At 37.7% G+C, this 14,931-nt stretch overlaps 1 protein-coding gene across 13 annotated transcripts in view; it reads left to right on the forward strand.

Moving 5' to 3' along the window:
- The window catches only part of LOC124880679 (collagen alpha-1(XXV) chain), a 255,026-nt gene that overhangs the window by 170,582 nt on the left and 69,513 nt on the right, over nucleotides 1-14,931 (forward strand). For 10 of the 13 annotated variants that reach the window (XM_047385936.1, XM_047385933.1, XM_047385938.1 and 7 more), the window contains exons 7-9: nucleotides 8,475-8,546; nucleotides 9,136-9,252; nucleotides 12,775-12,810. In XM_047385936.1, coding sequence (XP_047241892.1) covers nucleotides 8,475-8,546; nucleotides 9,136-9,252; nucleotides 12,775-12,810 — 225 coding nt within the window. Of the gene's footprint in view, nucleotides 1-7,497; nucleotides 7,558-8,474; nucleotides 8,547-9,135; nucleotides 9,253-12,774; nucleotides 12,811-14,931 lie in introns of all 13 variants that reach the window. The other 3 variants (XM_047385935.1, XM_047385946.1, XM_047385944.1) reach the window with 2 other exon arrangements.

Genomic DNA, 14,931 nt, shown 5'->3' on the forward strand with positions numbered 1-14,931 from the left:
GAATTGACCAGTTTCGACAAACAAATACACGACCACCTTTGAAGCTGCACTTGTGGATATAATTAGCATGAGTTGCTGGCTGCATGCATTGCATAGTGAGGTGTGTGGTCCTTTTTGAGTGTTAGCAGTACCTGCAGCTGTCATGAAATGTTGGAGAACTCATGGGTTAGCTTGGGGAAACGTTTTGAAAGTTTACCATGAAGAATGCATTTTGTTGTCATTAAGCCGTTTGAAATACTTCAAAAGAATACACACTACCTAATATTATAAAAATAATGGTTCAAAGTATTGAACGCATTAATTTATTCCACAGGAAATATATTTGCAATGGTACTTTTGACAACCCAAGTAATCCATAATTATAGCGAAATCAAAACAAAAAAGTCCATCAAGGTTTTTCCATAATAAAGAGAAATGAGACATAGAATGTTGAGCACATGAAGAGAAAGAGCTGTGAAAAGTCATAGAAAGCCCAGAAACCAGCTGAAAACGTTTAGTATTTAGAAAGCAATCCTGCTCTGTCAGCACAAATTTATATTAGCTTGCTTAGTGCTAATTTATGAGCTATAAAAAGATTTCTGATTATCCAATTCAATTCAGTTTATGTATATAGTGCCAATTCACAACACAGTTCTCAAGGCACTTCAGAAAAGTCAGGTACATACATTCCAATTAATCCTGCATTTTGTGGACATCCTGATAGTAAAGAATTACAATAGTCCAGCCTTGAAGTAACAAATGCATGGACTAGTTTTTCAGCGTCACTCCTGGATAGGATATTTCTAATTTTGGCAATGTTCTGGAGATGAAAGAAGGAAATAAATAACTGACTCCACTGTTCAATGGTTAGGACTAATTGGAATGTATGTACCTGGCTTTTGTGAAGTGCCTTGAGACAACGTGTGTTGTGAATTGGTGCTATATAAATAAACTGAATTGAATTGAATTGAAATCCTAGAAACCTGTTTAATATGGGATTTAAATGACATGTCCTGGTCAAAAATAACACCAAGGTTTTTTACTTCATTACCGGAGGTCAATTTAATGCCAGCCAGGTTAAGTGATTGACTAAGCAGTTTCTTTTTTAAAGACTCTGGTCCAAAGACAACAACTTCTGTCTTGTCTAAATTTAGAAGCAAAAAAGCAAGTATTGCACAAGGATGTAATAATGAGTAAAAAAAAAAAGATCTATCTTGCCCTTTGCAACCTTACTGCAGCAGAAAATACTGATGCCATTTCTCGCAGACATATTTTGAAACTTATGAATGTTCCAGTTGGCATGTTGGGAGCTTAATCTGGAATGGGATCTAAAATCATGTTAGCATAAATCAGCTGTGAGCCGGTGTTCTGATTTCTCAATCAGATTTCTTATAGAGAAATCAAAAGATATATCAAATAAAAATCCAAGAGCCAATGACCAGTGAGAGAGATTCAGAAAGACCTGGAGTTAGCAGGTACAGTTTTTACAAAGAAAACAATAAGCTACAGCAGTCTCTAGGCACACTCAGTGCACAGGACTCCACTTTGGAAGAAAAAAAGCATATTGAAGCTCATTTAAAGTTTGGTGCAGGAGACTAGAGTCTGCTTGGATGAGACCATAATTGAACTCTCTGGACTTCTTTCCACTCACAATTTTAGGAGAAGAAATTGTTTGGCACATCATCCCGAAAACACTACACCAACACCAAAGTACACATGGGGGTGTGGGTCGGTGTTCCAGCATACGACACTAACAGATTTACCGACATACAACTGAAGGAAACATGAACGGAGAAACTTACTTAGACATTCTTGATAAGAATTTGTGGACAAAACAAGCTTGGGTTTTCCAGCAAGAAATAAGGAAACTTTTATATGGCTTCAAAGAAAGAAAATAAAGCAGTTAGAAGCACCTGCCTTGAATCCAACTGAAAGTCTTTGAAAACAACTGGCGATCAGATTGCAATGAATAGGCCTCCAGAACCTTCAAGATTTTAAGACAGCTTGTGTGGATAAATGTGTCAAAATAAATCTTATGTATCGCGTAAATGGTACATAAGATCGGTTTACAGCATACAGGCGGAGTCATTATAAAAAGGAATTTCTATTTAATATAATTCATTTAGTGTGTTGAATACAGATTCCCCGTGTCATTTCACCTTGTTACACAAAACTGAATTTATAACTAATTTGTGGTGATTTGGTTATATCTGTGGATTACTTGGTTTGTTACAAACATATGGACATATATTTACTGAGATAAACCTTGATGTATTTAATACTTTGTCCACTGTATTTTGAAAGAATTGAAATAATTTTAATAATCAATTCTTGAGTCTTTAAGCCATTTAAGCACACAATTGTCAAGCCGTTCCATAAATAAATATTCAGAAAATGCCACAGCCTGGTGTCCCTAGGGTAGTTTGGTGAGTATTAGTTTCAGGGGATTCTGGACTGGCCTCGTATCTTACATTTTGTTTACTACAGATCAAGTCCCTGTGCCGCAGGCACATATACAGCAACAGAACTCCCCACGTAATAACTAACATCCGTTTTGGGAGCAAAGCAAACAAAAGCAGTCTGTAAATTGTTAGGATTTTCTGTCAACCACTATGTTATTATCATTCTTACACGTGGACAACAGCATTGAAGCAGTATGGAGACCGAGCAGTAAAATAGTTACTTTTTTCCACATTTCAAACACACCAGTAAACGAGATTGTCAACATAATGTTGACCTGCCCGCAGATTTACTCAAAAAATGCTCTGCTTGCATATGGCCTAAAATGATTGGAAAAGCACATGTATAATCTTGCATATGCTCCACACTGGATCTCATGCCTGCAGTAAGTGTATTGTCTTTTCCCCCTGACCATAATCCAGTGCTTGTTTTTCCCCTTCTTTGTCTTCAAAATGTTTGAGGTCGTAAATAACTTGAGAAATACTTGTGTTTCCATTCCAGTCGCACACAGCAAGGCTATTGTATCCACTGCTCATTTCTGCTGCAGGCATGAATCAAAACAGCTTGCCTTGAAAGCCATATTCCTAATGAGCCATGCTTTTTGAATTATCTTTGGAAAACTAGAGGGATGGCACAAAAGCCATGTTTGGATAAGCCAGATTTTTATCTCAAGCTTGACCACAGAAGAAGATTGATTCTTCACAGGGCATGTTTATGATTGTCTGCCAGTCTTTTAAGGAAATACTTTCATCTGTTCGGTGATGGTGGGTATTTGTGGTAGGGCACAACCTGCAGCATAAAGATATATACCAAGAGAATATGTAATCATTGTGGAACCAGGATGGTGCACTCTTTGCAATGCAACTTAAACTGGGATAAAACTAAGTTTCAACTTGTATTGTTCAAACTCAATCAATCATGGTTACAGACAATAGGCCGTTATGTTTTCGAAGCACAATACGGTGCAAACGTTTTGGGCCATCCATCATTTCTTTTATTATTTATTTTACTTATTACTTATTTTAATTTCCAAGAGCCAGACACGCATGTCATGTAATGTAAGTGAACTTGAGCAATTTGCCTATTTATGTTTCCTTAAGGTCTTTACAAGTTGTTTTTTTTTACTTTGGCTGCTTTTGTTGCTAATTTTCAGTCCATTAACAGATCATTTCCAAATAGGAGTTTTTTTTATGTATTAAGCCACTTGACTCTCAACTGCAAATCATTTCAGATATAAAAAAGCCTCTAAATCTACAAAAATATTGATCAGCACTGAAGGTGATGATCTTGTTTTATGCATATCCACAACAAAGCTGTTAAAATGTTAATTTTGAATTTGAAAAGATTACATTTTCCAATTTTTTCCCTTTAACTTTAATTTTAACTTAAGAAGATAACATAAAATATCCTTACACCAACAGAGACTCCTTTTTTGAAAACCTAGCATATACTAACTAAAAGATGATGGACTGTGAGAATATCTGTAATAGCCACTGTTGCTCCAAAAAAAAGTAGATTTTTGTCACCATGTGCTATCATTTGTTTTGGTTTTTGATGATGGTAATGATCATTTTTGAAGATGCATTGAAGGTAATAGACAACTTCTTATGGATTTGAAGCTGTATGGCCAACAGCTATGTAAGGATGCACAGAATGTGGTCTGCCTAAAGACAGAGGCTGGGCAGCAGAGCTGTTGGGCGGCTTAGACCCTACCTTACCAGTCATTTTAATGCCCTGGGTAACAGCTGCAAGTACACATGCAGCATGCACACCTGCAAACCAGTGAGTGTTTTTGTTTTAATTTACGGTTACTTCCATAGACAATTTGCAGGGTTCATACATTTTTCCTACAGTTAAATTCAAGCATTTTGCAAGGATTTTCATCGTAAATTTTCAAACTTTTCCAGCACCAAAACTTAGAAACATTTTGTATCTCTGTGCACCTTTTTTCATTGACCTTTATAAACCTGGGCACATGCAGTGTTCCCTATGTGAAGGGATCCTATCAACAATCTAAAATACTGTGCAACTGATTAAAATTCTGCAAGTTATAGTATTGATATGAAATGGACATGTAGGGAGAAGGAGCCCAAACGACATCAGAGGCACAGCACGCATGATGGAACATTGCCACAGCTTGGCAAACCTTTTGAGTAATTAAACCATTAGCTAACCACCTTTATTAGCGTTTTTTAATAAAATTATTTTGTTGTTGCATATTTTAAAGTACAGTAGATGACATAAACCTCTAGCTCAATCCATCCTTCAAACAATCAGTTTGCAATTTACCTGCCAATTTGTAAGCTAAATAGAGGTTTTTAACCAAACTGTTAGAGTGCTCTTTATTACAGAATTCTGCAGTTAGAATATCAAGCACTTTTAAGGACTTTATACAAAAATCAAGCTGTTCCCCAACCTTGAAAACACCTTGTTACACTTCAAGCATTTTCAAGGATTTCAAGTACCCGTACGAACCCTGAATATGTCTGAATTGAATAGGACTGTGCTTGCAGCTAACATCCTTCTGGTCAAGCGACAAAGCAGCGGGTCTCTGCAAAACCTCTATCTTGATTCTGTGTCAAAAGCCTAAAGTAGTGATAACCCACTGGTTTGTATTGTGCTTGGTTGAATGAACACAAGCTTGTGGACAGACACTGACTATGTAGATGCCCCATGTCAGGACCATCTGTTTGTTTTCTATGTCTTAAGGATATGACATTCAAATGTTCTTTATCTGCTGCAGATATTTTTGTAGACCTAAAAGTTCTACATTTGTCCTACTTTCCTCCTTTTTTATAAGCACATACTGCACAGTATGCGTTCATTTTCAGGTACATAATTAGTGGGAAAGCCACCAAAGTATTTGAAAGCCCTTCAAACAGCCTAGAGAAAATATGATCATAACCATTTTAATTACAAAAAAAACCTGGCTCTTTGGTAGAAAACAATAGATCTAAGATAACTGGGGATTGTTTAAAATGCTATTATAATAATGTAAATTTAGATGTGAACAAAACGATTTTCAAACATTGTGTTTGCAAAACAATATTTTAGATGATGCTGCCTGAGGTTGGTTAGCTGACTTCATGCTAACATCTGATAAATTTGCTTTTAGGTAGACTTATAACACTCTCACTAACATAATGACAGTAGTCTATATCTTTTATATAGTTTAACTTTCAGTCCCAAAATCTTCATGGAATTGCTTCAGAAAAACAAATCTGTGAGAGCTTAAGAGTTACCATGACAGTAATTGAAACATGCCATTAAACTTTATCACAGTATAAGCTTGATGGGTGTTTGGCAATAACAAAATAAAAGTTTAGAAAAGGAATACTGTTTTGGTTGATGGCTTTGTGTTTTGTCTTAGAGAGGATGGTATAAAAGTGCCGAGCAATCAAAACAGAAGCACAGTATGGACACTATCTCACGAAATGATCAAACCTACGATGGCGCATTTTTTTCACTGAGTTTGAAAAACCATGTTTAGCGGACTAAATGTCACAGAGACTGGATCCAGATCAAAGTTAATATGCAGCTGTAAATCATTGCTTTTTTCCACACAGAGAAGTCCCCATGCTTTCTCCTTTTACTCAGTTTTCATGACTGGATGACATCGTTCATAAAGTTTGTGGAAGGCAAAAGGGAACTATTTGACTGAATTTCCAGTAAACATCTCAATCTGCTGGGCTTCTCTGAAGCACAATAGGCAATAACACTGAAGTTGACCAGTATGTAAAAATTGAGGTGGCATTTTATGATAAGAATATTGACATTTTCTTTTGTCTCAATGACTTTGAGTAAACAAGTACTGTGCTTGTTTACATTTATCTCAAGGTATGAGTATCTTTACTTTAAAAGTTAATACTATTTATTTAAACATTAAAGTTCTATTTCATAGAAAACTATCCAGCCATTGTGAGTGTGTGGGACCCATATGTATTTTGTTCTGGCAAAATGTGTACTAAGTGGGCCTGGCATCACAACCAGCTTCTTGCATAAGACCCAGTTTAGTTGACAAAATACAAACCACATCAGAAAAGTCAGGCTCCTTATGCTGAGTCCGAAATGCATACTTAGAACATCAGTTTAAATTGAGCAACACAACATTTTCTCACACTCTTATGGGATACTTCAAAGGTGTTTTTTGTACAACTTGCACAGTCTTGATGTGTTTTTGTAAGAAAAGGCTTCTGTCTTGCCAAAATACCCCACAGGAGATTATTGTTACATTACCCAGCCAGTACTTGCCAAAAAATCCCTCTTGCTCCTTTAAGGTTTGCTTCCTCACTTTTCATCAATTTTGATCACTGTGTTTCATGGAGCATGCCTAGGAAATGCTCTAATATCTTGTCCTGACTGATATCTTTTCATAATGACATCCCTCCGAAGCTTGGAAGCACTATGCAGACCATGACTGGTTTGCCCTGAGATGCAGCAGAGGAAATGTTAGAAAAAGCCTAAAAGAACAGCCGAACTTTGTTTGGACTTAATCAAAGGCACTTTGAGTTTAAATGTGGTGTTTAATTGTGAACACAACCACATCTTGAGTTTTAACAGGGTTGCAACATATGCAGCCACATTATTTTACTTTTAATTTTTCCTCTTCAAAGATTTCAGTTTGTTTTTCAATTAAGTTGTACCTGTTTTAGGTCACATTAAAGGTGGAAAAAATATTTTAAATGTTTTTTCTATTTTAAATGTTTTATCTTTCTTACATCACATAAATCTAGCATTTTAACAGGGGTGTGAAGACTTTTTACATCCACAGTAGTAACATCAAGGACATTATGTAACCCAGAGACAATTTTATTTGGAGCACATTTTTCTCCCCATTTCCTACCCATATAGGCCCATATGTAAATGCTGGCAGGTCGTCAACTCATATATCAAATCCTTTTCACATTATCATCAGAGATTTCCCCACATTCCACAGTTTGTGAAAGATAATTGTTAGAACACAAGCCGGATTTTTGTCTTTTTCCACCTTTAACTGTTTTTGTTCAGCCAGTGTTGTCATGTGTGTGTTGTGCCATGTTCTGCTGTTTGTCCCTTTAGGGATTGCCTGGTCTCCCTACGCTGGCTGCTTTGCACAGCAATCAGATCCTGACTGTCAAGGTTTGTCTGTGGTGGTGCTGCCTAGCTGCTCGGTCTGACCCCCTCTGAAGCACACACTAGCTGCTTTCCTTAAAGCCTGATGATTGAGTATTCACCGGAAAAACCCCTGTCAGTCGTTTTTCTCTATACCCTTCTGTTGCTACTGGGCTCTTACTTAATGGATTTCTGCTCCGTTTTACATATCAGATCTTTCACTGAGAGCAAAGGTGCCCGTTTACAATCTTGTAATATGTAGTTAATTGGAACAAGACTCTGTATCCTGAAACCGAGACATAGTTTGGCTCATGTCCATTGACACTGAAACGAGTGGAAGGAGCTCTAAAGGGAATACTCAATTATGACCAAAAGTGGCAAAATATTTTTTTATAACTCATGCCCAAGGTTCACCACACAACCTTCAAGCCACAAATTAATTGTTTCACCGGTGGCAATGCCAATGGGGGCAAGCAGAATAATACATGCATTGACAGACGAAGGGTATGAAATCAACCTCAACCCAGAAGTTAACCCATGCTGGTTTCAGTGTGTGCAGCTCACAGGGTTTGACTTGGCAGCAGGCATGATGATGATGGCAGTGCTTTCACAGAAAAGGAGCGATTCTCATTTTTCCAGGGGGGGGGGGGCTGTGAACCCACTTCACACCCCAGAGGTGGCAATTGTGGGCTCCAGCTCCAAAATATAGGCCCGGACTTCAAAAGCAAGTCACTTCCATGTTGGAAAAGTGTGGTTTCGCCTCCATCTGTGAAGGTGCTGTTGGGGGGGTTTCGTGAACATGGGTCTCTCTAACAAAATCTGTTTCTCTTTGCATTTGGCTTCTTCTCCTCCTCCTCCTGCTGCTTCTTCTTCTGGGACCCTCTCCTTCTTCAACCTTCTCTCACCTCTGAACTCCGACTTCTTGACCTCACACACCTGCTCAGATGGTCTTCCCAAAGATCAATCATGGCTTTCTTTCCGCTGACCAGCAGCTCATAAAGCGTCGGCTCATTAAGGTAGTGGGTGTGTCCTCTATCATGTCTCTTTGTCCACTGTGCCAAATGTCACCAAATCATTTCTCTCTGCCTAGAGCATGCAAGCCTATAGATACTGTCATATGCACCATCATTCTCCCTTCTGTTAATGTAAAAGGAAATAAGAAAATGTCCTAATAGATGCTTGTTAAGGTAAAATTAACTATTTTCTTGGCATTAAGAAAAGGAATTTCCCTGCAAGTTAAATTGCTGGATATTTTCTCAAAATTTCTCGTAATCCAGTACAATTATGGACCACACATTTTCAGTATTTCTCTCCTAATTATTGAATCCTTCACTGACAAATATGACCTTTTCCTCTTCGGATTGCATGCATCTTAAAGAAATGATACTTTGACTGTAAATCATTACATTAAAGCACCTTTTCATTGTTTTATGCTAGCTCCAAAATGCAATCTTTCCTCCTAGTTATGTATGGAGGAAGGCCATTGCCACCCACAAAATCATTACACCACTTCGTTTATCATCATTTTACTGTAGTTGCTTCTGTCTTGGTGGATCCAACAATATCACATAGAACTTATGTGGAAATGTTATTTTTGTCATACAGGGAGATCAAGGCCAGGCAGGACCACCCGGGCCTCCGGGCCCCCCTGGCCCTCCTGGACCAAGGGGCCCTCCAGGGGACACTGGAAAGGATGGACCCAGAGGTTTACCAGGTCTAGCTGTGAGTATTGGTTTTTGATAAGTAGAGAAGCTTGATCAATGTGCACTTTATGATTGAATCCCATATACTCCATTACACATCCGTAAATTTGGCCAAATCCTAAATGACCTCTTTTTCCTATGTTTAATTATTTATGTCGGAGGATTAAGCTTCCCAGAAATGTTTTTGATGTAAAGAGGGGGTAAAAATAATGGCACCGCCTGGCTCTTTGCAGAAAGAGTTTTTCAAGATAAACTTGGAAGTGTTTCTCCATTAAAATATGTTTACAAAAACAAAATCCACTTTAAAGTCTAGTAACATTTACTTCAATGTATTACTTTTAGTATTTTTGTTCATTATCAATGTTGATATCATTGTAATTTCATCCCAACAAGTCTAAAAATTACAGCTACCACAACTGCAAAAATGCAAACAACTATTGGAATGTCTGCTTTACCTGTTTACATGACAAATATGAAAATATTGGCTATGCATCTTTACATAAAAGGAATGAGTGATGGTTGATGATGTATTGCCTTAGAAAGAATTGGAGTAGAAATTGGTCATTGTTCTGTATAATGTCAGCACCCTCCGTGCTTATTTGCATTCCCTGCTAACAATGTATGAAAAGCTGTAAAATAAATGTATTTTTTTTTTTTGCAGTATCACAATCCCAGATTGAAAATATCTGAAAACAATAGTATATTTATTCATGTGGGATTTTTCCCACATGAATAAAAATGCACAATCTGCACTGATCTTCCAGAGTCCTGGGTCCGCTCAGCTCCCTCCACAGACTTTGTAGTCTGGGGACTAATGCCCGTTTTCCACTGGCTCGTTTTAGCCGGCGCGGCTCTGCACCACTGGGTTTCGCTCTACTCGGTACAGTAACTGTTGTGTTTCCACTGACCCACCGACCGCTGAAGCTATGGCGACTGAAGCCCCGCCTCCAGCCATGAGTGTAGAGCGCTGTGCTGCGATTAACGTTACTGTGTAAGATTGTCACATTAAAGTAATCTGTGTGAAATGATAAAAAAATAAATAAAAAACAAAAACATAAATGAACTAAATACTAATAACGTTTGTATTAATGTACATGCAAGAATGTCTTATTTATGTTTTTATGTCTAAAATGATCCACTGGGATGATTATCTGGACCACAGCCCAGCCAGAACTTTTAAAATAAGGTTCAGGGGTTCTGATGTTGGGGGATGTGGCAGGAGAAGCAGAGAGGGGAGATGCTGCTGTCTGGATGGTAAAGCTCCAAAGTTTGCCTGAAGAAGTTACAATTTTGGACTTTATGAAAAAGTTTTTGTCTCAGCCATGGCAATAACGAGGACAAGGATTTAAAAGCGCAAAACCACAGACTTTTGACCATTGAAGTTATTTTTAGGTTGGATATTGCATATTCGTGCTCCACAGATTCAGCGGGCTCGTCCTCCTGTTTGGTCCGATGCAGGCAGTCTGATTAGAGGCAGCTTCTCTCTGCCTGCTCCCTCTTCCTGCAGATGCTGGAAATAAATTTCCGAACCAAACACATTGTTTCATGGTGGGTTTGTTTTGTGTGTTTTGGGGGAAATGTTTGTGCCTCTCAACAGCTGATTTTATGTGTGATCAGCTGGTTTAGGATGTGATTACATACAGCGCTCTGCCTGCATGTAATTCAGAAAGCTTATTTGTCCTTTTTCTTTTCTGTCAGCCTTCAGGCATGGTTTATGACCTGTAAGTGGTGAAGTTACATGTTTGACCTGCTCCGGCCACTGTGGTCCTTAATATTATTGTAGTTGCTCTTGAGTTTTATTAAATGTTTGCTGCACTGTCTCAATGAAAACCTTCTAATTTCTCCTCCTCCCTCGGCCAATCAGTGAAAAGCAGTCTAGTCACGTCACACGTAGTCCCTACTCAGCCCCGGTCATACCCGCTCAGGAGCAGGGACCAAAAAAGTAGGTACCGGTACGGAAAAAACTGTAATGGAAACGAGTGGAGTCGGGTAGGGCCAAATCGAGCCAGTGGAAAAGGGGCATAAGATAGCTTTGAAGAATGTTGTTTCTGTGTCTGGTGGACCATTTCTGTGTTAACCTGGCCAGATGTTTGGGATCATTATCCTGCTAAAAGACCCAGTGACTACCCCTTTTCTTTTTTCTGACAGAGATCAGATTTCTACTTAAAATCTCCTGGTATTTTAAAGAGTTCATGACATGCACTCTAACAAGGTTCCTTGGGCCTTTGGAACAGCCCACAGCATTACATATCCTCCACTTCCTTAAGATTGAGCATGAGATGCTTTTTCACATAATTATGCTTTTTTTCCACACCAGACCAATGTGAAGTGTTTGTTGCAGAAAAGCACAATCTTAGTCTCTTCTAATCGAATGACTTGGTTCCAGTTAAAGTTCCAGCAGAGATTAGCAAATTCCACCTTTTTATGGAGAGATGCTTTCCCAGAATTCCTTCAAAACAAGTGGTTGGCATCGAGATAACATCTAAATGATGTTACAGTATTTGACTTTGTGAGCCTAAGACACCACTCTTTGCTGCAGTTCTGTAACAGCGAGCTTTAAGGATTGTTCTTTTACTCCCATCCTCCTCACTATACATGTTGGCAAGATAAACTTAGGTCCTCATCTAGCCTCATTAAATGACGAGTGTAAGGCTTACCAATTAGTATTATTATTTTTTTTCTCTGCTAAATAAATGTCTTAAGGTTAAAGGTTGGATTTTTCTACAATATTCAGTGTGACAGTATGCTACCGCAAAAATAGGTGAATTTGTTTATTATTGTTGCTTTTTAAGAAGTATGGAAGGTAATTATCTATTCGTTTTCACCAGCTTCCACACTACATCATTATGCATGCTTGCGAAAGATGAATGATGGTTCTCAATAACTGAGACATTCTTACCTCTGGTTGTGAACACACATGTGTAGTGGTAGAGTAGGAGCAGAGAAAATAGTGAAAGCAAAGGGCTAAATGGGGTTCACTGAATGAGTCACTAAAAAGTCTGTGGATCTACAAAATTTTGGCGGCTTTTCTTAGAAAATGTCACATTTTTTCCTCGTTAGGTTTAACCCTGTAGTCACATTTAATTTGACTCGACCTATTACTTAGAGGGAAACAGCCATTGGAAACCTTTTTAATGAAGAGTAAAACAACTGCTTGGCATTTTTTCCACAAATATTTATAGATTTTTTTTTAAATCCGCTGAGGGAATAGTTTTATTATTATCCAGATTTAGATTTTTTTTTTTACTTCATACTGTAGAAGTTGCTAAAATGGTCAAGTTTTTCCAAGAAGTTATTCCTCTCCTAGGTATCTTTACTTTTCTTTACTTTTGATTGTTGTACTTAGATGAAAAGGCAAGAAGTGCTTTATATGGAATGTAAAATGACATGTTTCTTAGTAATATACCAAGATCTAAAGGAGATTTGATACGAAAGCAGAAACCAGAATGAGGTTGTCAGACAGGGAAGGGTCCTGTGATACAGGCAACTTTCACTTAAGAGCAATTCTGATTTATCCAATATTATTTTTTACCTTTTTTAGGGTGATCCAGGCCACCCAGGAGAAATTGGACTCATGGTGAGTGCTTATTTTACCTTCTAAAATGACCTTTTTTTGATGTGGTTGGTGCAACAGCTTATTGTGCTTACCTTAGCAAAGTAGCGTCAATCATTAGCTTGAAATTTGATAGCTAGATCGAACAAGTTGTATTTAGCTCTTCTTTAGAGGTGTAGATAATGAGTTAGAAAAAGGCAGCCTAGAATGTAGGGGAAGTTGCAGAAGAGCCATGCCATGAAAAACAGAACACCAAACTTAAGCATAAATGCATAACAAGATAACCATACAAGAAGTTGTTTGATAGGAAAGTTTTCCAGCTCAAATGTGAGTTTATAAGGCAACAATGTATGAGGTGAGTTGTTAAGTGAGGAAGAGAAAGCCACTTTTTTGTCTTAACATGGTATCTAGAGCTGCAAAACGTTTTGAATATTAGTCACCATAACATATATCAATCTCAAAGGGGTGCCTGGATGCAATGTTTAGGTTAAAGTATTTCAATTTAAATGTCATGCATTCACATTCTGCATTTTAGTGACATATTTGGTCTGTTTAATGGACTTTTACTTGCCTTTGATGCCCACACCTAACGTACATTTTAAATAGCGGAGATCCTAATTCTCATGAAAAGCGGTGGGGACTAATGTTAAAGAGAGCAAAGGGCCTGTAGTATAATGATTAAGTTGTTTTTTGATATCACACAGCCCCTGATATTCAGAATCCATCTGTAGCTTAAGATTTGAAATATTCCCATTTTACAGAAAATTCTCAAAATGATTAAAAGTCAATACAAACAGTAATGTTATTTATTATTTTCCTCAAATGAATAAGCTACATTTGACACTTCATTTTCTTTTATTATATTCTTGGTCAATTTAAGTAGATGATGTGTTCCTGTAAAAGTGTAGACATTTAAAGGTCCATGTCTTAGCTACCTGGCTTTATGCGACAGAAATCCCAACCATAGTAGACCCCTTCATATGGATCTCTGTTTCCAGTAAACAGATGAAACCTCAAACAGTTAATGAATAAAATGAAAGGAAAAGGAAACATGTCCAAGAAAACACAAGTTAAATAATTTTTTAATTAATCTTCAGTCTAGCACAAAGGTGAGATTATAAGGCAACAATTTAGCATCTTCTTCTCTTGGGGTTTAATCTAGTTAATGTCAACATTGTCACCCTCTGTTGGCATTGTATAGGTATTACAACGTTTTTGGTTCTCAAAACATATCTGGTTCAAAAAAATATCTAGGATATGATAGCTGGGGTGCTATTGAATCTGTATTTTTGCATAGTAAATGATTTTCACCCTTTACAACAACACTGATGATAAACAGGCTACGGGCTGTTGCAGTTTCTGTCTCGGTTTCCTCGCTGTCTGGGTCATGTGACCTGCTCTGCTCAGACAGCTGTTTGAGAAGTAGAACACTGCTGAAACACTGCCCAGTAAATGTTATGAAGTGCAAAGAAAAGTTCAAAGTTTCTGAAAAAGAAGAAAAGTTGTTTGTCTTTTTCTATAGATGATTAACTAGACCCACATAGAAACAAGTTAAGAACCGAATTATCAATAATCATTATCAAATATTGCATCATATAACAGCAGGAGGAAATATGTTAAGGTTGGCCTAGGACTTGGGTAAACTACTCCGAATAAAAACATCTAGCGCAAAACATGGGTAGGTTGAAGACTTTCTCTGTGTCAAGTCATATTGCTTTAGAAAAAATATTATGCCTTTATTTTAGGTGACAGCTTAGCCACTTTTTCATATCATCCTTTTGTAAGATGTTTATTACGCCCCGAGATCAACTGAAAGGTCCCAACACAAAGTAGGAGTTTGACGTCCTACTTAGTAAGTAGTGATAAAACCGACCATGAACAGTAAAGGTGAGGTGAGATGGCGGAACCTCTGTAGTAAAGTACAAAGCAAAGACTACAGCTGCAGTGGAACAGTCAGCCTGTGTCGGACAAAGCGAAAGCAGTTTCCATCTGTTGTGGGAAATTGGTTGATCAGGAGAATTTGATCCAAATTTTTACATGTTGAGGATGGCACACCACATTGCTTGTATTTCAAGCACTAAATGTATTTAGACAGCTCTCCTGCATGAGGATTGTGGCACAAAGCTCAGCATTACATGAGTACTT

This window comes from Girardinichthys multiradiatus, chromosome 14, assembly GCF_021462225.1.
Source record: "Girardinichthys multiradiatus isolate DD_20200921_A chromosome 14, DD_fGirMul_XY1, whole genome shotgun sequence".
In the NCBI taxonomy this organism is placed as follows: Eukaryota; Metazoa; Chordata; class Actinopteri; order Cyprinodontiformes; family Goodeidae; genus Girardinichthys; species Girardinichthys multiradiatus.